The sequence below is a fragment of the Brachyistius frenatus genome, unplaced genomic scaffold, assembly GCF_029030835.1.
Source record: "Brachyistius frenatus isolate BFR_SWC_R1_liver_20210118 unplaced genomic scaffold, ASM2903083v1 Contig_102, whole genome shotgun sequence".
Lineage (NCBI taxonomy): Eukaryota > Metazoa > Chordata > Actinopteri > Embiotocidae > Brachyistius > Brachyistius frenatus.
In genome coordinates this window covers 712,390-736,833 of record NW_027210701.1, presented here as the reverse complement: position 1 = coordinate 736,833, position 24,444 = coordinate 712,390, and the positions used below count along the sequence as shown (strand labels likewise).

General features: G+C 42.2%; 3 protein-coding genes across 3 annotated transcripts; 1 reads left to right on the top strand and 2 right to left on the bottom strand.

Annotated features, from left to right (window-relative positions):
- Positions 1–408: 408 nt before the first annotated feature.
- On the bottom strand, positions 409–10,534 carry rdh12 (retinol dehydrogenase 12). Its single transcript, XM_069711579.1, has 7 exons — positions 10,404–10,534; positions 9,668–9,786; positions 8,629–8,784; positions 8,442–8,546; positions 3,119–3,328; positions 2,676–2,865; positions 409–1,383 (listed from the first exon to the last, which is right to left on the bottom strand). Exons 1-7 carry the CDS (start codon positions 10,475–10,477, stop codon positions 1,281–1,283), a joined length of 957 nt encoding a protein of 318 aa, XP_069567680.1. The 5' UTR covers positions 10,478–10,534; the 3' UTR covers positions 409–1,280.
- Positions 10,535–11,186: 652 nt separating this feature from the next.
- vti1b (vesicle transport through interaction with t-SNAREs 1B) lies at positions 11,187–15,448 on the top strand. Its single transcript, XM_069711572.1, has 6 exons — positions 11,187–11,418; positions 11,502–11,560; positions 12,386–12,583; positions 12,728–12,901; positions 14,215–14,276; positions 14,711–15,448. Exons 1-6 carry the CDS (start codon positions 11,322–11,324, stop codon positions 14,802–14,804), a joined length of 684 nt encoding a protein of 227 aa, XP_069567673.1. The 5' UTR covers positions 11,187–11,321; the 3' UTR covers positions 14,805–15,448.
- Positions 15,449–16,526: 1,078 nt separating this feature from the next.
- On the bottom strand, positions 16,527–22,906 carry arg2 (arginase 2). Its single transcript, XM_069711595.1, has 8 exons — positions 22,631–22,906; positions 22,470–22,542; positions 19,605–19,779; positions 19,346–19,505; positions 18,468–18,562; positions 18,285–18,389; positions 18,040–18,176; positions 16,527–17,352 (listed from the first exon to the last, which is right to left on the bottom strand). The coding sequence occupies exons 1-8, from the start codon at positions 22,742–22,744 to the stop codon at positions 17,162–17,164; spliced, it is 1,050 nt and encodes a 349-aa protein (XP_069567696.1). The 5' UTR covers positions 22,745–22,906; the 3' UTR covers positions 16,527–17,161.
- Between the last annotated feature and the right edge of the window lie 1,538 nt (positions 22,907–24,444).

Genomic DNA, 24,444 nt, shown 5'->3' with positions numbered 1-24,444 from the left:
CCAACCACATGTGGGACACAGAGTAGGTCTTCTAACATTTTCAATGTCTGTCCAACTCACAGTGTTCTCTGCAGGCTGCAGGTTCGTCCTTCAGTTTGTGAAGGGACACCTGGTCTCCTTACCGTGTCCACAGGATGGAAGATGGAGGTCTAATTTTTGGATTAATGAGGTTATGTTGTTATTTGAGGCTGCTGGGAAGTTGCCGACTTTGCAGTTGGTAATGCAGCCTTACAGACGTGAGATGCTAAACTTCTTTTAGTATTTTTCCATTCAGTCAAAAACACTGTGATGAAACATGACTCCTGCGTTCTGAGTCATTGATTTCTCAGCTTCAAAATGATAAATTTCTCCGTTTCTCGTTCGTTTCTTCCTCCCCAACTCCGATTTAAAATGATTCAAAGAAGCAGCTTTATAGTAATAATTCAGTTTATTTACATAAAATGTAAACATTCAACTCTGAAAATGAATGTAAATGTAGTAAAAGGCATGTTCCACTTGTAGAAAACACAGAATGTAAACTCTTGGCAACCCTGCGTTGTGAATGCTGCGAAACCAAACATGAAGATCCCGATGGATGTAAAAACCGTCGTTAGTCCAGGAATGTGCAGAGCGAGCCGATGAAGTGGGTGAAAAAGAATCGCTGCACGCATCGCAATGACATAGAAAAACCTCCTCAATCTTGTTTGTTATCACAAAATACTTTAATGCGACTGGAGTTGTGACTGTGGCTCAGACTCACGCGGATGTTCGAGAGTTTAATAATCAACCTGGAAACTAAGAACCCCTGCAGTTGTTTTTTTTGTTTTGTTTTGTTTTTTTAGAAACGTTGGCACAAAAATTCAGTTTCACTGCAAATTCTGGAGAAATCAGAAAAGAAAGATGCTGGTCTGTTACCCTGCGTCGACCCGGCACTGTATCCTACAGCATTACAGTACATCAAGTTGCTTTTTTTTTTTTTTTGCCAACACTGTATTCACATTGTGTCACAAAAATAGAGTCAAAAAGAGTTATTTGTGTTTTTTCACAATAATTCAATCGAGTGCTTTTGGCCCGAGGAGCTGCTGCAGAGCACCAAAATACTCACGTTATTATGCTGTAATTACTACGTCGTCACACGAAAAAGCAACTCCACATCATCGCACCGCTGACGTAATTTACCTGACTGCTTATTCATAAATACAGAACATCGAAGACCGTAAAGGAACCAATGAAATGATCGCCAACAGAAATGAAGGAGGAACTCCTCGGACAGCTGAGGTAAAAAAAAAAAAAAAGTCGATTCAGTCCCACTCGATGCCGAGAAGCTCGCAGCTGGCGTCCCACAGTCTCCTCGCTGTCTCCTCGCTGCGTCCCTGCGGGGCGACGAAGGCCGGGGCACAGTCACTGAAACCGGAGGAGGAGGAGTGATTATTACATAAGACCTAATGATGGTATGAGTCATCACTCTGGGTGCAACCATCACATTTCTCCTTGACCTCGTGCATGATTATCAGCTTCACTGCCCCAAGTGTTGTTGTTTTTTTCTTCAATTTTGCGGCACTTTTTTTTTTTTTTTTTTTTTTTAATGAGACTTCACTTATTTATAGATGCAGTTAAAATAATCAGGATCAATAATTCTGCTTCTGTTTTAAGGGGCTCTGATTCATTTCAGAAAACTCTGAAGTTTAAAAGTTGCAACTGGATCAAACCACAACCCAGTTTCTGAAAAAGTTGGGACGATGTGTAAAATGTAAATGAAAATAGATTGTAATGATATTTAATTGAAGATAGACCAAACAAACAAACAAAAATCTAATGTTTCTGGATCATGTTTAAATCTGGTTTCTTCTTTGCATGGTGGAGTTTTAACCTGCATTTGTGGATGCAGCGATGAACTGTGCTCACAGAAGATGGTTTTCAGAAGTGTTCCTGAGCCCACGCAGTGATTTCCATGACAGAATAGTCTGTTTCTAATGCAGGGCCCGAAGATCACCACCATCCAATATTGCTTTTCAGCCTTGTCCCTTGTGTAAAGAGATTTCTCCAGATTCTCTGAAACTTTTAATGATATTATGAACTGTAGATGATGAAATCTACAAATTCTTTGTAGTTTTACGTTAATAAACATTATTCTTAGATTGTTGCATTATTTTCCCACACAGTCTTTCACAGAGTGGTGAACCTGTTACCATTTTCACTGCTGAGAGACTCTGCCTCTCTGAAAAGATATTTTTATACTCAATCATGAGTATTACAATTAAGGGTTAAGGGTTAATTATGGGTTTACATGATTAGCAAATCCTGGCATTCTTTTTCTATTTACATTTTACATGGCGTCCCAACTTTTTTAGTGCCATGGTTGTAAAAGGGACTTAACCTGAAATGACTGAGGCGTTGGCCTGACTCGTCCCAGCAGTGGACATGTCAGACTCATTGTAAAGAGGAGTAGTGCACGATCAAATAATAAAAATGACAAACTGTCTTAAAAGCAAAACCATGTTAGAGTCACTGATGTAGAGTAAAGGTGACAAGTGTTCTGTGGTCTTTAAAGCTTTAAAAGTTTTAAAGCAGGCAGCGGGAATGAAGCCGTATTCTTAAACAAAGAAGTTTAAATGTAATAATTCCCTGTCAGTAAAACGTATTTTCAGCCTTCTGTTTTAATGCTCCGAGTTATTTCCTGGCTGGTCGTCTTTTACCTGAAGTGTTTCCCAGAGATGGAGTGCAGCTCCTCGGCCACCGCGCAGTAGATGCTCGTCTGCGCTCCTTCCTGCGACGTTTTCAGGAACATGGAGAAGACGGTGAAGAGTATCGTCATGAGCGTCGAGTGTCTCGTCAGGTCAGAGTTCACCGTGCCCGGGTGGACCGAGTTCACCGTCACTTTGGTGCCTGAGGTAGCAGCAACGGGAAGCATTTTATTTACTCTTAATTAATACCACAAAAAAAAACAGTCTCGCTCAGAATAAATGGCCTCACATTTAACATTCATCTTTTTTTTTTTTTTTTTTTTTTTATCAACAAAATGATGACACTTTGGAGCCGAGTCCTTCCTTTACTTTTAGGATTTAAAACGGTATAAACTTGTGCACACTGCAGGGTCTTTAAACACCACGATCACGTCTACTCTCCTCTGTTTTCGTACCGTTGAGTCTGCGCGCCAGCTCTCTGGCGAACAGCACGTTGGCCAGCTTGCTCTGGCAGTACGCCAACCCGCTGTTGTAGCTGCCCTGGCTGTGCAGGTCGTGGAAACGGATCCAGCCGAAGTTGTGCGCCAGAGAGGAGACCACGACGATCCGGGCCGGCGCGCTGCGCTTCAGCAACCCGATCAGGAGGGACGTCAGGAGGAAGTGACCTGATAAGAGGTGAGTCGGTGGATTTGATTTATTATATGTATAGAGGATCAGTCAGCGGTCCTCTGCAGCAGCAAGATGCCTCCCTTCTCCACGGACGACTACCACAAACTCCTGCAGAAGATTGCAGTCTTGGAAACAAAAACCCATCGACTAGAAGTGAACGTGGAGGTAAATGGACTGTGTGGGAATGATACCACTTTACCACAGACTCAAAACGCAAACGGACAAACGCAAGCCAAGACCCAGCCAACTAGAAACAGGAGGGCTGTACAGCAGATGATGAATCTTCAAACAGTAGTCCTCCCTGGAACTCTCTCGGTGCAAAGCTGAAGAGGAATTCATACCCTCAGGATGTGTGAGGACGACTAACAGGCCGAGCCCAGTGCCCTGAGATTTGTGATGCGACTGGCTGGCCTGCACTACCACACAGGCAGAACTCCTCAACCCCTGCACTCAGCAGGACACAGCCAAGGACCACTGAGAAAAGGAGAACCAGCAAAAAACCTCCACAACAACCGAGCCTACAACTTGAAAACAGATTTGCTCCATTGTTGCAGGATCCTAAATCTCCATCTGATGACCTGGATAAGCAGCTATCTTCTCAAAGCGGGGTAAGAACTGAGAGTAAACGTGAACGTAAAAGGCCGCAGGGAAAGCTAATGACTGGGCCTGAAACTCTAATTGTTGGTGACTTTGCTGTAAAAGATTGTAGAACGATGTGCAGTAAGAACATCAAAATGCTCTGCTTTCCGAAAGATATGGTCTCTAACATGAGAGACAAAATCCTGGACATCGTGGCTGACCATCCCACGGTGAAAAACATCATCGTGCATACAGGAAGCTGTGATATTGTGAAACAACAGTCTGAAGTTCTGAAGCGAGACTTTATTGATCTGTTAAACACAGTCAGCTGAGGTGTTTATCAGAGGCCCTCTTCCACCTGTCAGAGGAGGAGATGAAAGATTCAGCAGGCTGTTTGCACTGAACAAATGGCTGTCAACTGCATGTACTGACCATCCAGTACATTTTATGAACAATTTCTACCTTTTCTGGGAGCGCAGACATCTTTTAAGGCAGATGGAGTTTGCCTGAACAAGTCAACAAGAACAAGAACAACTGAACAAGATTAGAGGTACGAATGTTTACCTTTAATCTATTTTACTTCCTGCGTCACCAGTGTGTTCCCACTGCCGAGGACATGAGACAAGAGGAGTCTAAACAACAGATAACCCCACAACATCGCCGTAGAGACCTTCGGGGAAGGATAGCCCCCCCCAACCCCTCCTGCCTAAGGAGAGCCAAGAGGAGGAGTCTCCAACCTCATCATCAGGGACCACCTCTTATTTTTATTTATTTTTATTGTACTCTATTAATCCCTGAGGGGAAATTCTTTCGCTACAGCAGCATCCCGAGGGGGAGATGCTGCAACAGGCTGCCACGACCGCGGCGCCAACCAACCTGAGGTGCATGTTTTTGGGTGATGGGAGGAAGCCGGAGAACCCGGAGAGAACCCACGCAAGCACAGGGAGAACATGCAAACTCCACACAGAAAGGCCCAGGACCGGATTTGAACCCGGAACCTTTTTGCTGTGAGGCGACAATGCTAACCACTGCACCACCGTGCTGCCCACTTTTATCACCCACTTTCTTCCCCCCTCCGAGAGGGGGAGTCTTTACCTCCCTCACCAGCCCCTACTTCCACCCCCCAGACCCGATCGAGGTCTCCCTCCTCTCCACTCACTCCAGGAAAAGTCGGGGCCCCGTATGCAGCTAGCCTTCTCAATCCCTGTCCTGAGAGTCTATAGAAAAAGAATGGTGAGGCTGCAAAGAAATAATAGTAAATCTGCAAAGTTATCAAACTTAACAGTCATTTCTCGTCAGCCACAGCCTGTCCAAATAAATTGGGCAAATAAAGCTTTAAACACATTAAACTTAGCTTTATTAAATGTCAGGTCTCTGTCAGGAAAAACATTTTTAATCAATGATTTTATTGTTAGGCACAAACTTGACTTTTTGTTTTTAACTGAAACGTGGTTGGACCGAGATAACAGTGCAGCTGATCTTATTGAGTCAACACCTCACAACTTCAGTTTCATGAGTGAAACAAGAGCTCATACGAAAGGAGGTGGAGTTGCTATTTTATTCAATGCAAGCAGATGTCCTTTGGTCATTTTACTTCTTTTGAATATGTGTCTCTAAATTCCTCTCGAGCTTTATTCCTAAACATTTACAGACCTCCTAAATACTGTGCAACTTTCTTTGATGAGTTTACTGAGTTGCTGTCTATAATCTGTATTGATTTTGACTATGTTGTTATTGTTGGCGATTTTAATATCCATGTTGATAATCCCCAGGACAGAAGGTCTATAGAACTATGTGGTGTCCTTGATAACTATGACCTCACTCGGCATGTGACAGGACCCACCCACAACAGAGGACACACTCTGAACGTCATCATCACCAAAGGTCTAAACATCTCCAAGGTTGCTGTGACTGATGTTGCACTCTCTGATCATTTCTGTGTTTTCTTTGAGAGTTCAATCTCCTTGCACACAAATGTCCAAACCGAGGTGGTGACGAAGCGTTACATCTCTGAAAACACCAGTGAACTATTTACTCAGAGGTTCTCCTCCACACCAGCCCTCTCTGGCATCTCAGTCAATGAGCTTGTAGATGGCTTCAATTCTAAAGTTAAAAATGTTATTGATGCTATTGCACCCACTAAAGTGAAGGTTGTTGCTGGTAAGCAAAGATCTCCTTGGAGAAATGCCACGCTGGTCAGAATAGAGAAAAGAGAGTGTCAAAAAGCTGAGCGGAGGTGGCGAAAAACAAATCTCCAGGTTCACTGTGACATCTATAAAGAAAGACTTCGCAATTATAATTTGGAACTGAGAAATGCAAGGCAGTCCTTCTTCTCTGACATCATAACCAAAAACAATAACAATACAAGTGCCTTATTTGCTACCATCGACAGGCTAACAAACCCTCCAGTGTCAGTAGCTGCTGAGCTCCAATCCACCTGGGCATGCAATCAATTTGCCTCCTTTTTTACTGACAAAATACAGAAAATTAGACAAGCAGTAAGTGCCTCCACACCAACCACAGGATATGTGTTGTCCCCGTCTCTAAATATGATCCATTCAAATATCATGACACAATTTCATTCAATCAACCATGGAAGTCTGGAAGACATTATACAACATCTGAAGTCCTCCTCCTGCAGCTTGGATATTATACCAACACCCTTATTCAAAAATATTTCAAACTGCATGACCACTGATCTTTTATGAATTGTAAACTCATCCCTTCTCTCAGGTGTCTTTCCTCAGGCCCTAAAAACTGCAGTTATCAAACCTCTCCTAAAAAAGGCTATTTAGACTCCGCAACAATGAAAAATTACGGGCCAATATCAAACCTCCCATTTTTAAGTAAAATAATTGAAAAGGTGGTTTTTCAACAGCTGAACAACTTCTTGGCCATAAATAGGTGTTTTGATGTCTTCCAGTCAGGCTTTCGACAGCACCACGGTACTGAAACTGCTCTTGATTAGGTTTTCAACAACATCCACTTAAACACAGGCAGTGGCAGAATTTCAGTCTTAGTATTACTCGATCTCAGTGCTGCATTCGACACGGTCGATCACGACATACTACTGGACAGACTAAAAATCTGGGTGGGACTCTCTGGCACAGCACTAAACTGGTTTGAATCCTACTTGAAGGACCGAGAATACTTTGTGTCTGTAGCTAATTACACATCAGAGCGGACTAAAATGACATGTGGTGTTCCCTAAGGTTCAATTCTGGGGCCTCTTCTGTTCAACATCTACATGCTTCCACTGGCTCAGACTGTGGAAAGAAACAAAGTGTGTTATCATAATTATGCTGACGACACACAAATCTACATAACTATATCGCCAGGGGACTATAATCCCATACAAGGGTTGGGTAAAGGCATTGAACAAATCAACAACTGGATGTGCCAAAATTTTCTTCAATTAAACAAAGATAAAACAGAAGTAATTGTTTTTGGGGCCAAAGATGAACGATTGAAAGTCAGCGCTCAGCTTCAATCACTGATGTTAAAAACCACAAACCAAGCCATAAATCTAGGTGTAGTTATGGATTCAGACCTCAATCTGAACAGCCATATCAAGACAATTACAAAATCAGCCTACTATCACCTGAAGAATATATCAAGGATTAGAGGACTTAAGTATCAACAGGATTTGGAAAAACTTGTCCATGCATTCATCTTCAGTGGACTCGACTATTGTAACAGTGTGTTCACAGGTCTCTCTAAAAAAGTCAATCAGAACGCTGCAGCTCAAGTCTTCACTAAGACCAAGAAAGTGGATCACATCACTCCAGTTCTGAGGTCTTTACACTGGCTTCCTGTCCAACAAAGAATTTACTTTGAAATCCTGCTGTTGGTTTATAAAGTACTGAATGGTTTAGGGCCAAAATACATTTCTGATCTTGCGACCTTATGAACCATCCCGACCCCTCAGGTCGTCTGGGACGGGTCTCCTTTCTGTTCCCAGAGTTAGAACTAAACATGAAGAAGCAGCATTCAGTTTTTCTGCTCCACATATCTGGAACAAACTCCCAGAAAACTGCAGGTCTGCTGAGACTCTCAGCTGCTTCAAATCAAGATTGAAGACTTTTCTGTTTGCTGCTGCCTTCAATTGAATCAGACTCAAGGATGTTGATCAATTTCCTGCATTTCTGCATTTTATTACTGTATTTTATTTCTTAAACTGCTCTGCAACTTTTATTTTATTTTTAGCTTGTTTAATGTTTTAATGACTGTTTTTAATGTTTCGATCAATGTTCTTGTTTTTAAATTTCCTTTTCCTTTGCCTTATGTTTTGATGATTTTAATTGTTTCATGTGAAGCACTTTGAATTGCCTTGTTGTTGAAATGTGCTATACAAATAAACTTGCCTTGCCTTGCCTTGCCTTTTACAAACAGTGTAATTTTCATTAGAGGTTATTAAATTCAACTTTCTATCAGTAACCGTCAGAGTTTGACTCGGAGTGGGATCCCTGTGGACTTTTCACTTCCTGTTAGAGACTTTATAGATTACAGTAGATCTATGCGAGTTTGTACCTAAATGATTGACTCCAATATGCATCTCGAAGCCGTCGATGGTTTTTGTGTAGGGACACATCATCACGCCGGCGTTGTTGATCAGGATGTGAAGATGGTTGACCTCTGAAGAAGAAAAACCCTGTTAGATAAGAATACACTCAGCTCTGTATGTAGATATGAGTATTAAACCGCTCCTCTTCATCACCGCTCAGGAACTTCTGCGCGAAGGCTCGTATCGAGCAGGTGTCGGCCAAATCCAGCTCCCGGACATCCACCTCTGCTGTGGAGCATGATGCTCGTATGCTGGCCGCGGCCTCTTCGCCCTTTTCCACATCTCTGCACGCCATAATCACCCGAGCACCTAATGTGAGGGAAAACATGCAGAAAACTGTTTGTTAGAGCAGACACACATTTTATGTCAAAAACATAAAATATCGGACAGCTTTTAAAACACGGCGAGTACAAAGGAAACAGCTTCAACTCCTGTTTGTTTTGATTTTAAAAAAGAAAGCCCTCCTGAGATATCGCTCACAAAGAGAAATGGATGTGAACTCGCAGTAACCTTTGACCTTTGACCTACAAAATCTGATCAGGTCATCCTTGAGTCCAAATAAATGGTTGGTGCCACTTTGGAAGAGATTTTCTCAAAGCATTCCTGAGATATCGAGTTCACAGTGGAAAATGGATGAGACCTCAACCGTTGACCTTTGACAACCAAAATCTTATCAGTTCAGCTTTGAGTCAAAGTTCATGTTTTTGCCAAATCTGAACAAATTCCCTTGAGGCATTCTTGACACATCGCATTCACGAGAACAGGACAGATGTATGAGAGTGACGAGAGGTCGCAGTCACCTTGAACTTTGACCTTTGACCACCCATCTCAAACCACTTCATCTTTGAGGCCAAGTGAATGATTGTGACATTTGAAGAAATTCCTTTCAGGCGTTCTTGAGATATCATGTTCACGGGAATGTGTCGAATTGGGGTAACAGCTGCCATGACCTTTGACCTTTACCCCTCAAAATCGAATCAGTTCATTCTTGGTATCAAGTGAATGTTCATGCCAAGTTTGACCCAATTCCCTCAAGGCATTCTTGAAATATCACGAGAACGTGATGGACGTACAACCCGAGACATAAAAACGGGACTGTTTTTGACAATAATTTCTGCAAAAATAATAAAATTACTACAATGCAGATTAAAGAGTAGTATTTTAAAATTATATATATATATAAAAAAGTCACCTCTCATTGCGAGGTCCAGGGCCGTCTCCTTCCCGATGCCTGTGTTGGCCCCGGTGATGAGGACTGTCTTCCCATCCAGGCTAGCTGTGGATTTACACACTCCTCCTGCTGCGTAGTTCCTGTTCACTCACACACACACACACACACACACACACACACACACACACACACACACACACACACACACACACACACACACACACACACACACAGAGTCAGTATAACTTATGTCCTCGTTAGGGTTGGACATGTGGACGGACTGGTTTAATTATTCACATAGAAAGTTGGACAATGAGCAGCAGTCAGCTCGTCCGATCCCCTGATCCCACCGATCAGCACCGCCCCGTCACCAATAGATCAGCCGGAGTGATGCATACAAATAGAACTCCTCCCACGCGCGTGCCGCTGATAGGCCCGAGCCGCTCAGCTGGAAGACACCCGGTTCATCTCTGTGCAGAAACTCCTACTGCTCCAACATTTGTGTCTCATTGATTTCTGCTCAGGAAATCAATCAGCATCGTGTGAAATTACCAGGAAATAAATGAAAAAAAAAAAAAAATGAAAAAAAGGTGTTAACAGGGAGGATAAGTGGGATTAAAAGAGCAGGCGGAGGTTTTGTAATAATGAAATGGACCTCAGCGTTAATAATTACATCAGTGTCAACCAACACCAAGCCTGACCGTGATGTGTGAAACGCCGGATTTCAGTCGGGAAAACGACCGTTTCTGCTTCTTACCGTATGTGAGGCGCGAATGAAATGACCAGCAGCGTCACCGCTCCGACACCCGCGATCATTAGGAAGAGAAACATCGCGGTCCTGTCTCTTCCAGCAGGATGCTACTGTTGTGGAGGCAGAACAGCTGATGTCAAAGCAAAGAGGGGTACGAGGCGCAGATACACCGCCAGCTGAATCATGGGATTGTAGTCTTCAATACTTGCAAGAATGGAACTGGCAGTAGTCAGATTATGAGCATTTTTTTTTTTATTTAGTTAATATTTTTTACCTATAAAAACTTAATTTGAACTTTTGACACTAATAAATAAAAACCAACAGACACAAAAGAAATCAACAATAATCATTGTCAAAATAATTGTACATCCAAAAGATGAAGGAAATCAAATCCCCGCCTAAAATTGAATAATCAACTTAAATTAATTGTTGTAGCACACACATTTACACATCAAGACCCATTTAATAGTTTCTAATAACGTAATAACTACTGTAATATTTGTCCAAAAGAAACCATAATACGTTTTCTCAGGCATACCTGTTAAAAAACGACACTTCCCAGAAGGCCTTGGAAAGCTGTCCGCTTCGTGCCTGCGTAAAATGGTTGTTAAGGTGCGTTTAGGTTGTTTTCAAAAAAACCTTTGCAGTATTAATTAGTTACATTTTATACAGAATGTAAAATTTATGCTGCTTTAATTTTTTAGCACCGAAACAATGTTTTCTTTCGGGGTTTTTTTTGTTCCGGAGTTTAAGGCACTTTTAGTCACGAGGGCCATCATGCGGAAGAGTCCCGCGGATCTGATTAGCATCAAACCAAAACTCCGAGATTGACTCCCAGCTGTGACCGTAATTTGTGTGTTTTTTTTTTTTTTTAACAGCAAAAGACACAATAGTTTATAAAGAAAGAGCCACAGATATCACAACATGTCTTCGGAGGAATTCGAGAAGTTGCACGAGATCTACCTATCTCTGTACGAGGAGCTGAAGCTGATGCCAGAGAGGGCTCTGAGATGTCACGGAGGTAAACAGTTTGTTTAACGAGTTAATTGTCTGAAAGACACGCTGTGTGTTTTATAACTGAAAGCTGTGCTGTGTCACCTGCAGAGGAGAGGAAGAGGCTGGTGAGGACTTTCGATGAGCGGCACGGGGAGGCTGAGGAAGTGGTGAGCTGCTCTCTGTTTATCTGATGGTTAATACAGCTGTTAGCTCATTTCCTTTCACTTCGTGTCAGTTTCAGTAAACCTCTGTGTATTATTGCCTGTTTAAACCACCCTGAAGTTAGCTTCTGATTCGTTTGTTTGTCCTGAACTCTGCCGAGAAACACACTCACATTTTTTAAACCTTTATTCTGTCAGTGACGATGCTTTTTTTTTTTCACATATACCACATGAGACCAGGTTCAGATCTATAACCACTATAATTAAACTAGTAAAACCTGCACTAGATTATCCTAGAGAGTCTAAAGATTCTTTAAAACACAGTTTTTGATTTTCAAAACCTTTATTCTCTTTGATAAAATGCAAAAAATTGGGATGTTTCACTGCTTTTTTTTTTTCCACATCTAGACCACATTAGACCTGAACCAGATGTAAAACTACTATACTTAGACTCATCAAACCTGAACTAGATTATTATGAAGAGGCTAAAGAGTCTTTAAAATGCAGCTTCTGATTTGTGATTTATTCTATTAGGCCTATTAGGTGATCTAAATCAATCACATCTTTTATTTCTGAAACATCTGTGTGTAGGTATCTTAAAACTCTCAAACAAATGCAGTGAAGTTTAATTTAAAAAAAAAAGATTTCAATCAACAATGTGGAGGAGTAGATTTATAAATTGACATGTAAAGCACCACAGAATTAAACTTCAGTTATTTTCCACCACGGGCTTTAAAACGAGTGACAAACCATACAGGAATTGTCAAATTTTTCCATTGAATTTGACCTCTGCTTTCAGTTTCTCACCTCTTCCACCTCATCTGTCTCCAGTTACAGGGATTGGAAGGTGAGCTGCGTGACGCTCCTCTGTCCTACCGAAACACGATGAGCACAAAGCTGCGTCTGTACCGCCGAGATTTGGGGAAGCTGCAGAGGGACATGAAAAGCTCCTCGCCCGGGTTCGGCTCGACCTCCCAGCCGCTGCAGGGGAGTCACCAGGGGATCTACTCTTCACAGAACCAGCAGAGTGTGAGTTTGACCTTTTAATTATGTCCAAAAGCACCTCTGAAATGTATTAAAACAAAACTGATTGTTTTCCAAGGACGTATACGTTTCTGAGTTTTTCTTCTTGTAAATGTTTTAATTTTTAACTTTTTTTTCCTGCCTCTGCAGACCCACCAGCAGTCCCAGCGAGCCCTGCTGCTGCAGGGCTCCGAGTCCCTGAACAACGCCAGCCAGAGCATCGAGCGGAGTCACCGCCTCGCCGCCGAGACAGAGCACATCGGCACGGACATCATCGAGGAGCTGGGGGAGCAGCGGGAACAGCTGGACCGGACCAGAAACAGAGTGAGCGGTCAAACGGCAAATGTTCACGTACCAGCGGTCAGAAAAACACGTGGAATTTAAGTGCTGATGTTGATGAAGAGATGAAACATGGAGTACTTCCTGTTGAAGGTTGTTGCTTCCTGCTACTCCGTGCAAGATGCTACTTACTGTCGTTTGTTTTGTGCACTACTGGACGTTGCAGCTGTGGTTTGTTTGAGATGTTGTTGTCAGACAAACACACAAAAAAGATAATTAAAACAATTTTTTTAAAAAAGAGGTGAAGTCGACCAGAGTGTCTGACGACATCATAAGAAGTCCTGTGCACATCGTGCGTTCATGATGCTTTCAGGGTCCCTCTGAAACATTGGATTAATGCTTCATACAGCAGGTGAAGTACCAGTAAATAAAAGGTCTAACTGAGATTAACTGAATTCAAAGACGACCTGAACCCTGACCTCTGAACTTGAGCTCCCTCCATCGGTGTCAAGGCGAAATGTAGCTTCACTGTGAGAGTTGGACCAATCACTGCGTCTCCTCCGGGGGACGGTGGAGGATTAATACCAAACGACATATTGCTTTGAGCCCCAGAGTGTTTTCACAGTAACTGTATTAATGTGTCTGCAGCCGTGCCAGCACACGTCTGACCCACTTAAACCTTCATCTTAATAATTGCTTGTCTAACAGACGGTTACAAGTAATTTTCTTGCTGTAATATCTTTCCTCACAGCTCTGTGGTCAGAGACTCTCCCACTGCTGCAGCACACTTCCTCTGCTTCTCACAGCATCTCGAACATCACGGTTATTGATGGCTTTTAACTCATTAAATTAAACAGCAGCCACACCGTGTTAGAGATGAAGAGATTCCTCTGAAGGTCTTCAGAGGTTTAAACATTCAGATTGAAACCACAAAGAGTCAGTGAGCCGAGCGTTTGTTCTTTTTTCTGCAATGATTTTTTGTTTTTTTTGTTTTTGTTTAAGCGACCCAAACAACCTGTTTCAGACTGCTCTTTATCCTCCCAACACAATGGACACCTGCTATTATAAGCTAAGAATAAACATCCGGGACATTTAAATCACCAAAGAGTCTGGAAATGGTTTCACACTTGTTTTTTTTCATCTTTCCATAAGAACGCAGTAAACATTTAGTTAATTTCCTGAAACCAGAACAGAGGAAGAGAAGAAATGATCTTATTACTTCTGATCTGATCAATAATGATAAAAGTAAATACTTGCGTTTTGGAGGTCGTCTTTAGTTGTTTTCAGAAGCTTTGTGTCGTTCAGCTCATAAATACGATCAGTGTGTTAAATCTCCTCTTTGTTTTGTTTGTGATTAGTTGGTGAACACCGGAGAGAACCTCAGTCGAAGCAGAAAAATTCTTCGTGCCATGTCACGGCGGTGAGTGTTTCCCCAGAGGAGGTTAAATATTTTATGTCTTTTCTTTTTTAATGAAATACTCTAAAAAGTCAAAAAGCCTATTTAATTTTTTTTCACTCTTCCGATTAAAAATGTGGAATTTTTCAGAGGCTTTTTTTCAAAGTTTTACATGATTCATTTTATTTATTTTGGTAAAATTGCCAAAAATGTAACTGCAAACTAATGAAGAAGTCATTTCCTGTCATAATAAACATTCTGCACATCACAGAAATATTTCAGTTCTCATCTTTTTTTATTTTCTCAACGTGGGATGAACCCTCGTTTATTGTATCCACGGTCCCATCACGACCTCACTCACCTGCTTCACTGCTGAAGCCTCCGATCTACCTCTGTAATCTGTGTAAAAGAACATTTTACCTGAACTTCTGCCCGTCGTTTTGTTTCCTGTCTCTTAGGCTGATGACCAACAAGCTGCTGTTAGCTGTCATCATTTTAATGGAGCTGGCTATCCTGGGCGCTGTGATTTACCTCAAGTTCTTCCGGCGATGAGCGAACTGTCGCCGTGTGAAAATTGACTGTGGATTCTCAAGATTGTCTGCGTCTTTCTCCTCTTGACTTTCCGATAGCAATAAAACTGTCCTGCTGCTCTTGTGAGGGCACCGAGGGGAGCTTCTGTGTCCGTGAGCAGGTGGTTGAACCTGGTAATGGACCAAAGACACAGAAACTCTCTGACCTGAGATTTGCACTGTTTTATCCGCCAGTGACGCCCTGCAGGAAGATGTTGTGGACATTTCTGATGGCAGGGATGTCAGCGACTTGCTCTTCAATCCGTACACTCTCGGGTCAAATGTGAAATTTTACTTTGAAAACAGAAAAAGATGAAATGACACCAGTTTAATCTATTTTTCCTCAGTGTTGTCGTGCCCAGTATCCCACTGAAACTCTACTACAGACGTGTGAATGTTTCAACGTCTAATCACTGTATAACAAATCACAGGTATCAAAGGTCATCCGACAGCCTTCCCACCATTAAAGCTAATCTTTAACCTCGGTTTGCTCTGTTATGTGATGTTTCCAGACAGGTTAAAGAAAAAACATCCGCTGTGGAGTGACAGGCTGGAGCTGCAGGTCAGGTCAGCATCTGTTACGACCCAATTAATTCCCAAATCATCGGTGATAAGGGTATTTTTGGTGCGGTGTCAGTGAAGTGGTCCATGTTTGTCCTCTGCATCCGTATCATGCCATCCAGGTGTGATGTACAAAAACATGTTTATGTGGGCCAGGTGGAGGGGGGTGGGGTTGGTAGGAGGAAGTAGTTTATTTTAATTTGACGTTTGTGTCTAAAATATTGACTTTATATTTCTTTAAAAACACAAAAGTACTAAATTTTATTTGTTCTAAAGTACAAAGGTTTTCATTTGAATTATTAAATATTGCTATATAACTATTAGCAGTAATACCAATAACAAGTTCTGTAAAGGACAAAAACTGGCTCTTATTTTATTTCCAGTATTAGCATGATTTTTAGCCATGCTAAATGATAGCAGTGTCATCATACGGCTTTACTCCACTGACACAACTTCTGAATGAAATTATGCTCGCCAGAGGATGATTCTGAATGAATCTACTGACTTTTCTGCTAGCACCATTATCAGGTCAAATTATTCACGAATCCTGTAAAATGTTTGATATCTTTTGGTGCATTGGCTCATCATTTTTTTATTGACATTTGTTGTCCCCAGAGGATAGAATACCTTTGGTGAATCGCTGACCTGGCCTACATTTGTTGTGTCCAGTGAATTGTCTCAACACATGGATTGATTGCCATGGACTATGATCCAGACATTCATGCTCCCCAGAGGATGAATCCTAACAAGTCTGGTGACTTTTCTGCCAGCACCATTATCGGGTAAAATTTTTCACCCATCCTGTAAAATGTTCACATCTTTTGATGCATTGGTTCATCATTTTGTGCTGATAGTCATTGTCCCCAGAGGATAACATACTTAGGTTAAATTCCTGACTTTCACTATAGTCCCACTGAGGCTCATGTTCATTGTGTCTAGTGAAATGTCTCAACAAATATTTGATTGATGCCTCAGACATTCATTTTCCCCAGAAGATGAATCCTAACGACTCTTATCAAGTACAATTTTTCCTGCATCTTTTAAAATGTTTGACATCCTTTGATGCATCAGCTCGTCATTTTGTGCCGACATTTGTTGTCCCCAGAGGATGAAATGTAAAGAAGTAGTAAGACACCTTTACAAATGAATTTTTTTTTTTTTTATGGAAGACCAAAATAGAACCTCTTTGTTACAAGAACAATGTTCATTCAGTGGCCACATCAAATCAAAGTTAGAACACACTAAATCAGTTCAAGCTTGATTACGAGAAGAAGTCATAAATACACACGGTCCTTCTACAATCTTCTTTGTTAAAATAAAAAAGTAAACTAAAGAAAATACAGTAACCATAGCTGGTTCAAAAGACTAGTTTAAACTACCTAGCACATCCACGTGAGCGCGTGAACCTCAGACTAAACCAGACTTGGTGCTTCTTACCTCTGAGGCAGCTACCTTCTCTTGTAAACCAAACACAGGATAAATACGTGCAGCTGTGTCCTCTCACTCTTAACTTACGACATACAGGAACAAAATAAGTTACTAACAAACCGTTGTCCCATCAATATTGGTTTTCTAAATTATGTCAGCGGCTTCTCTCAGCAGGACCGGTGTGAACGTTTTATCAAAGCCCTTTCATAATTTTGATTAAAGATCATAGACAGAGAGACGGGAACAAAACCTTCCAAACGCCAGCCACTAAAACAGATTCGGTCTTTGCAGTCTTAATATGCGGAATGGTCGGGATGCGGTTGATAAAGTTTGTAGCTGCGCGTCACGCTCTCAGAGGCAGAGCTGCTCTGTGTCGTTTTTCTCCGAGGGGATCACATTGATGGACCTGTGAGCGCCCTCTCTCGTCTGTCCCAGACAGGACGCGATGACGTCGACCGCTAAGGAGGCAGTGGCCTCCACGGCTTCGCTGTTGGCCCCCAGGACGGGGTTCACTTCCACCAGGTCCATGGCCGACAGCAGACCTGCACGTTAACACGGTCACAGGTTAGATCAGCAAAACCATAAACGGGCTCATTAACACTTTATTATTGTTATTTATTTTATTATTAACACTTATAATAAAAAAAAACAGTCCTACTACCAGTCAAAAAACAGTTTAAAACCAGTCCTAAAAGCAGTCTAACACAAATCTAAAACCAGTCTTAAAACAGTCCAAAACTATTCCTAACACCAGTCAAAAACAAGTCCTAAAACCAGTCTAAAAAACAATTTAAAAACGGTCCTAAACCCAGTCTAACACCAGTCCAAAAAACAATTAAAAAACCATTCCTAAAACCAGACTAAAACTAGCCCTGAAACCAGTTTATTACCAGTCCTAAAACCAGTCCCCTAACAGAAATCCAAAGCTAGTACTAAAACAAGTCTAAAACTATTTGAGCTGCCATTCAGCAAACTAATATTTTCCATGCTGTATTTTTCTATCTGGTTTGATAGAAGTTGTTTGGTTCAGGTTAAGCCCTGTGGCTGGAATTTTTCAGATCAGCACTAAGAAGACTGTTTATCACTTCATCATGAAAATTCAACTTTTAAATCCGTTGTGAGCTCTGAGTAAAAGATCTTTAAGAAAAGGAATCTAAACCGATGTTTTTACAGCAACACAACTACTGTTTAACAGGAAGTTTTTGTCAACTTGAACCATCTGTTTGTACCTGTGTTATGAATTTCCTCTGTGATGTAGATTCCCTCTCTGTAGGTCAGCCCTCCGTTCACCGGTGTTCCTGTAGCCGGAGCCAGAGACGGATCAAACGCGTCGATGTCGAAGCTCAAGTGGATCGGTCGCTGTTTTCTGTTGGAGGAGGTAAGAAGGTTTAAATGAGACTGAAAAGTTGAAATTATTTGTTTATATACAAAATAAGTAAAGTGTGCATTAGAAATAACTACGACGGTGCAGTACCTCGCCAAAAGGGAGTCAAGAGTGACCTCCATGACCCTCTGGATGCCGAGTCTGTCGATGTCCCTCATGGTGAAGTACTGGATCCCCAGGCTCTTCAGGATGTGGCTGCAGCAAACAAAATAACATCAAGCACTATTTCCACAGTGATTACATCTTAATCACGTAGTAAAAGTCTGTACTTACTACTCTCCGGGGTCGACGTCCCGCAGTCCGATGTACACCAGGTCTCTGGAGGACAGGAACGGCTTCGTCCAGGAGAACCCGGGGATGTCCTGCACCTGAGTGGAGGGACAAGAGCACTCTGTTAAAAGTAGTAGTATTAAAGTATTCCTTCAACTTCACGGTAAACAGAGGAAATGCAGCTTCCACGTTTTTGCACGTCTGGGAGTAAAATGTGTTTCAACATATCTGCTCCTAGCAACCTGTTGATGACCCATCTGATGAAGCTGGTCACCACTAAAGCAGCAACCACCTGTCGGTTTGTGAGCTGCTCTTCTGAAGCTTTGAGTTCAGCATTTTGGTCGTCGCCATCTTGTTTTGTTTTTTTTGTTGTTTTTTTTTTAGCAGGAAGTGACCGTATTTGGACGAGCCGGGGGAGGAGCCAGCGGTGGATCTGACTAATCTGATTGGTAACCTGACGATACTACGTCCCACCCACCGATAGCTGTAACCTGACTGCACCACAGGCCTATCAATCAAACGGACACACCCCTCCAAAAACACATCTTTTTCAAGCTTATTTTCTAATTAATAAAATTAATTATTTTCAGATGGACCTCCGGAAAACTAATTAGAAGGAGTGACTTGAGCTAACAACACTGAGATAACTGGTGGAGACATTTTACTGACTTTGTATTTGATGAAAGAAGTTGAATGGGAATCTATGGAGCCTGAGGCTTTTTGGAGCCGACCTCTAGTGGCATTCAGTGGTATTGCAGCTTAAGGCACTTCTGCATCGGCCTCACTTTTTAGACCTGGAAGCTACGAACACTTTTATATACAGTCTGTGTTCCCACTGAGCCTTCATCACAACATGTAGTCTGAGTAATATTTCTGCTCACCTTATCTTGCAGCTCTTTGAGCATGAACGCCACCGGCTGTCCGTGGAGGTTTCCCGACGGAGACGTCATGGGCGTGTTTATGTCTGCGTGGGCGTCGACCCAGATGAGACACAGGTCAGGACACTGCTGGGCGTGGCCGCTCACTGATCCAATAGCAAGGCTGTAAAAAAAAAAGAAGAGGTGCCTTATAAACATCTGCTGTTTCTATAAGTCAGATTTGGATGTAAAGTGATACACAGCAGCTGCTCCAGATATCTACCTGTGATCTCCTCCCAGCATGACGAGCGTGTGCCCGGCGCCGACGCCTCTGCTCACTGCTCCGGACAGCATCTTGTTGGCCGCTCCCACGGTGCGAGGGAACTTCACGCCCATGTAGGGCTCGTCCTTCTCCAGGTAGTGGAAGTCTAGGTCGCCGAAGTCGTGGACGGAGTAGTCTGAGAAACACGAGAAAGATTCACGCTAAATCACAGCTTCATGCTTTATCCTCAGAACATCTAACAGTTGCATTATCAGAACCTGCAGCCAGATGGTTTTGGACCTGAACACGTGTGTTTTGGGGGCTGCAGGTGTCGCCTCCTTAGTGTGATACAACATGGATTTCTGTGAGCTCGCAGTCTGAGGTTGAGTTGCTCAATGCCGGTGGAACATTTAGTGACGAAGCACTTTCCATTCATTCCATTTCCCAGCTCAGGTTTCACTGGCTACAGAAGTGAGAACCAAAAGAATCTCCACCGAGAAGTAAACAGGTGATGTGATTCACCTTACTGGTGCTTCATGTGAGAACCTGAGCCTCGATGGCGGCATAGAGTTTCTCCACAGAGGCTCATTACCTTTCGCAGAGGGGACAGGAATAGCCCTTGTCTTGATGCAACAGTGAGCATCTCTTGCAGGACAATTCAAACATGTGTTCAAGTCTTCGGCTGCATGTTCTCATCTAGTTTAATTTGAAATGCAGGATCAGATCTGCTGCAGGTGTACACGCATTCCGTTTCCTGCATTTAAATCCACATGATTGCTTCTTTAAATGAATGTATGCATTTGTTATGGAGACAAACTGACATAAACCCTGACAGCGTAAAGTTTGCAGGACGACGGTGATGTTATTCAGTTCAGTTCATCTTTGGTTTCACGTTGGCAGCCAAATCTGTTTTCACTTCTGCCAATTTGACCTCAGGCCAACTGGAAGAGGATCAGGAGCCAACGCGTTGCCTCCAACTTCAGCAGACATTTCTCAGACCTCTAAAAACCACTTTGTAGGCAGCAGTGAGGGGGACGTTCTATTTTTAAAAATTTTTTTTTATTAGAATTTAGTTCTACCTGCAGCCTCAACATGCTAACATAAATTAAAATGGTGTCCATAAAAGTACAGCTGCTAAAAGTAAGTTCTCAAAAATGGGTGGAAAAACATCACTAACAGGCTATTAATGAAAGCAATGATTGTCCATATTCATGCTTAAATATACATTACGCTATTAGCATTAGAAAAAATAATAATCATAATAATCATTATTTATATAACACTTTTCTGGACGTATACATTGCAAAGTGCTTCACATAAAACGTGCAATTAAAACAAATGAGCAAGAAAATCAAACTAGCCTTAAAATCCAGCAAAGCAGTGATCGTATAAAACAAATCAAAACAGTTAACGTGTAAAAAGAGATAAAAGTTGTTTGAAGTAGAGATTTATAAAAATGTCACTGACTCTTCTGAGCTGATTTCTGTAAGAGGGCTTGAAAATATCAACATAAAACCCATTAAAATACAATTTCAAAATATAATAATAAACTTTAAATATTTTTGAATCATGCCTCAAAATCAATTATTTCGTTGTATTTGCATGCAGCCACTGGACTGTAGTGTGCAGTAAGGATGCCAGCTGTTGAAATGTTCCGTGTGAGGAAGAGGAGGGTCGCCCTGCCTCTCACACAACAGCTGATGTTCACAGCTGATGATCGGTTGTCTGCCACCAAACACACTTGAGACCTGTAACCCTCCGAATATGTCAGGAACACACCGAGTGTCACCCTGAAGACCTGCGAGGAGCTTCTGTTCTCTCACACATCTATCATATTTATAGAAGTCCTCATCAGGGAGGTTAGAGTGACATCTGCTTAGTCACAAAAAAAAAATCCTGGAAATTGACTGTATTCTTCTTCCTATGTTAAGTTTAAATGCCATAAAAATACAGTAAATTGCTTTTATTACAAAATAATAACCATCGGAAAAAAACAATCTATATAAGTGTTTTGCAAAGTTTGCTGCTGGATATTTTACTTTTAAAAACTTTTTAAAATAATTTCTAAAGTCTCATTTTACACGTTTACTCTCCTACAGAGTCCACATGAACCTCTGCTTTCAGACTCTCTGTAGATGGTGGTATTTTTCTTTTATTACTGTTTAATAACACTTTTATAAGATAATCCCACCCCCAATAAACTCCTACTTTTTATTGTGACATTTAAAAGCCCCACTTTAATGGGCGTGTGGTTAAATAAAAAGATTAAATATAAATACTTTACATCCCGAAAGTAGTAATAAGTTATATTTGATGTGGCATCCTATTAATCTACAGTGTACTGGTCACTCCAGAGAGATTTATCTGTGTCTGGACCTCAGATAAGCCTGCTCTGACTTTAGGTGCTATTTAAAAACCTCCCCGTTGTCACCCATGTCCTTTGTCATTCCTCTGAGGTTCGGAAACTCAGCTGAGCTGCTAAAATAAAGGAGACATTCTTTCCGCCTTAAGTGCAATCTTTCATTCAGGCCTGAAGAAGTGTCTGCAGTGACGACACAGTGGAAACAAATCAGCCATCCTCTTCCCGTTACGTCCGAGCATGTGCAGGTGAAATGACTCCGGCAGACATGTGACGCCCGGAGAGAAAATCACAGAAAACTACTGCATGCTGAAGAAATAAAAGTTCAAATCTAATTTTAATTCATGTTATTTAATCGTGTAATAAATACAAAGCCAGAGTTGAGAATGAGCTCTTTCTCCCCGAGACATTGATGTTTATATTTACTGCCTTCAGTGATGTAACCGGCTGTCTGCAGACCGGAAGTGGCAGTCAAATCTGTCTCCCCGCATGTTCCACTCATCCAACGTTACATAACCAGCACCTACCCAGACAGGAAAGCCGCTCAATGAGCCCCGCATCCCGGATCACTTTAGGCCCGTGCTCCACGCCTCCTCTTTTCTGTCCCCACACAAACACAGAAAGTTTACAGGTGATTTCTCTGTTTACGTTCATAAAGTCATGGCTGAAAAAGAGCTCATTGTCTTACCTGTCCCTGGGAGAACGGAGCGCCCAGCACCGCCACGGACTGCGCTCTGCTCGGCTGGCACGTATGGCGATGCTGGGTCCGTAGGAGACGTAGAAGCTGTCCTCTCAAAGCCATGTCGCTGCGCCCAGAGTTCGGGATGTGTCCCACAGAAAGCCGGAACCGGAGAGTCTGAAAGCTCGATGAAGTTTTGCCCCGGCGGATGCTGAATGTGTCCGCCTTGGTGCAGGGGGCCGGTCTTATGGGTCCTAAAGCTACTTAATATTCATGAGGCCGTCCTCCTCTTCCCCAGAAGAGGACGGAGGAAACTGAAGATTTAATTTAACGATACAAACAAATAAAAGTTACTTAATTTACATTTAAATGATAGCCGCTGTTACGTGTTTATAGCGTGTTATTAAATTTTATTCCTAACGACACGTCCTGTTACAAACACAGCGTCGACGTCACGATGAATGACACACCTTCGGGTCAGCCAATAGGAGCAGGCAGAGGACAATCGGGGTCGCGTTTATAGGGCGTGGCCTGAGCGCTGGGTCGGCCAAGAGGTTTTTTTCTGTGGGCGGGGGACTGTTTGTTGTGAACGAAGCGGTGACTCTGCAGCCTCATGGAAGTGGAAATTTCCACAGACGCAGCCGAGCGCAGCTTGTTTACATTGAAGCATGTGGCCTGGATATTTGTCCACATGTGTCCCATAGGTCCGATCAAAACATATGAAAACACTCATATTTCCGCGGAGAGCCGTTTTAACAGGCTGCAGCTGTGAGGGGTGAAAGAAGGACTCACACACTGTAGAACTAAACACACTTAATACAAACAACAGGTTTTCCTTCAAAATGAGCAAAAATAAAATATCAGCAAAATGTAGCCTGTCTGAAGCAAATACTTATCTATTTATCTACTTATTATTTATTTACTAATCTATCTATCTATCTATCTATCTACAGTGCCTTGCAAAAGTATTGACCCCCCTTGGCGTATTTCTTTTTTTGTTGCCTTACAACCTGGAATTAAAATTTATTTATTTATTTATTTATTTTTTGGGAGGGGGGGGTTGTATCATTTGATTTACACAACATGCCTACCACTTTGAAGATGCAAAATATGTTTTATTGTGAAACAAACAAGAAATAAGACCAAAAAAACAGAAAACTTGAGCGTGCATAACTATTCACCCCCCCCAAAGTCAATACTTTGTAGAGCCCCCTTTTGCAGCAATTACAGCTGCAAGTCTCTTGGGGTATATATCTATAAGCTTGGCACATCTAGCCACTGGGATTTTTGCCCATTCTTCAAGGCAAAACTGCTCCAGCTCCTTCTAGTTGGATGGGTTCCGCTGGTGTACAGCAATCTTTAAGTCATACCACAGATTCTCAATTGGATTGAGGTCTGGGCTTTGACTGGGCCATTCCAAGACATTTAAATGTTTCCCCTTAAACCACTCGAGTGTTGCTTTAGCAGTATGCTTAGGGTCATTGTCCTGCTGGAAGGTGAACCTCCGTCCCAGTCTCAAATCTCTGGAAGACTGAAATAGGTTTCCCTCAAGAATTTCCCTGTATTTAGCGCCATCCATCATTCCTTCAATTCTGACCAGTTTCTCAGTCCCTGCCGATGAAAAACATCCCCACAGCATGATGCTGCCACCACGCTTCACTGTGGGGATGGTGTTCTCGGGGTGATGAGAGGTGTTGGGTTTGCGCCAGACATAGCATTTTCCTTGATGGCCAAAAAGCTCAATTTTAGTCTCATCTGACCAGTGTACCTTCTTCCATATGTTTGGGGAGTCTCCCACATGCCTTTTGGCGAACACCAAATGT

Excerpts from the sequence above, each read along its gene's own strand:
- rdh12 (XM_069711579.1), bottom strand. The coding sequence starts at position 10,477 with ATGTTTCTCTTCCTAATGATCGCGGGTGTCGGAGCGGTGACGCTGCTG. Across the intron at positions 2,866-3,118 it reads GCTGGCGCGCAGACTCAACG|GCACCAAAGTGACGGTGAAC; the intron begins GTACGAAAACAG and ends CTGCTACCTCAG. Across the intron at positions 1,384-2,675 it reads ATCTCTGGGAAACACTTCAG|TGACTGTGCCCCGGCCTTCG; the intron begins GTAAAAGACGAC and ends CTCCGGTTTCAG.
- vti1b (XM_069711572.1), top strand. The coding sequence starts at position 11,322 with ATGTCTTCGGAGGAATTCGAGAAGTTGCACGAGATCTACCTATCTCTG. Across the intron at positions 11,561-12,385 it reads ACGGGGAGGCTGAGGAAGTG|TTACAGGGATTGGAAGGTGA; the intron begins GTGAGCTGCTCT and ends ATCTGTCTCCAG. Across the intron at positions 14,277-14,710 it reads CTTCGTGCCATGTCACGGCG|GCTGATGACCAACAAGCTGC; the intron begins GTGAGTGTTTCC and ends CCTGTCTCTTAG.
- arg2 (XM_069711595.1), bottom strand. The coding sequence starts at position 22,744 with ATGGCTTTGAGAGGACAGCTTCTACGTCTCCTACGGACCCAGCATCGC. Across the intron at positions 18,390-18,467 it reads GACGTCGACCCCGGAGAGTA|CCACATCCTGAAGAGCCTGG; the intron begins GTAAGTACAGAC and ends TGTTTGCTGCAG. Across the intron at positions 18,177-18,284 it reads CTTGACTCCCTTTTGGCGAG|AAAACAGCGACCGATCCACT; the intron begins GTACTGCACCGT and ends CTCCTCCAACAG.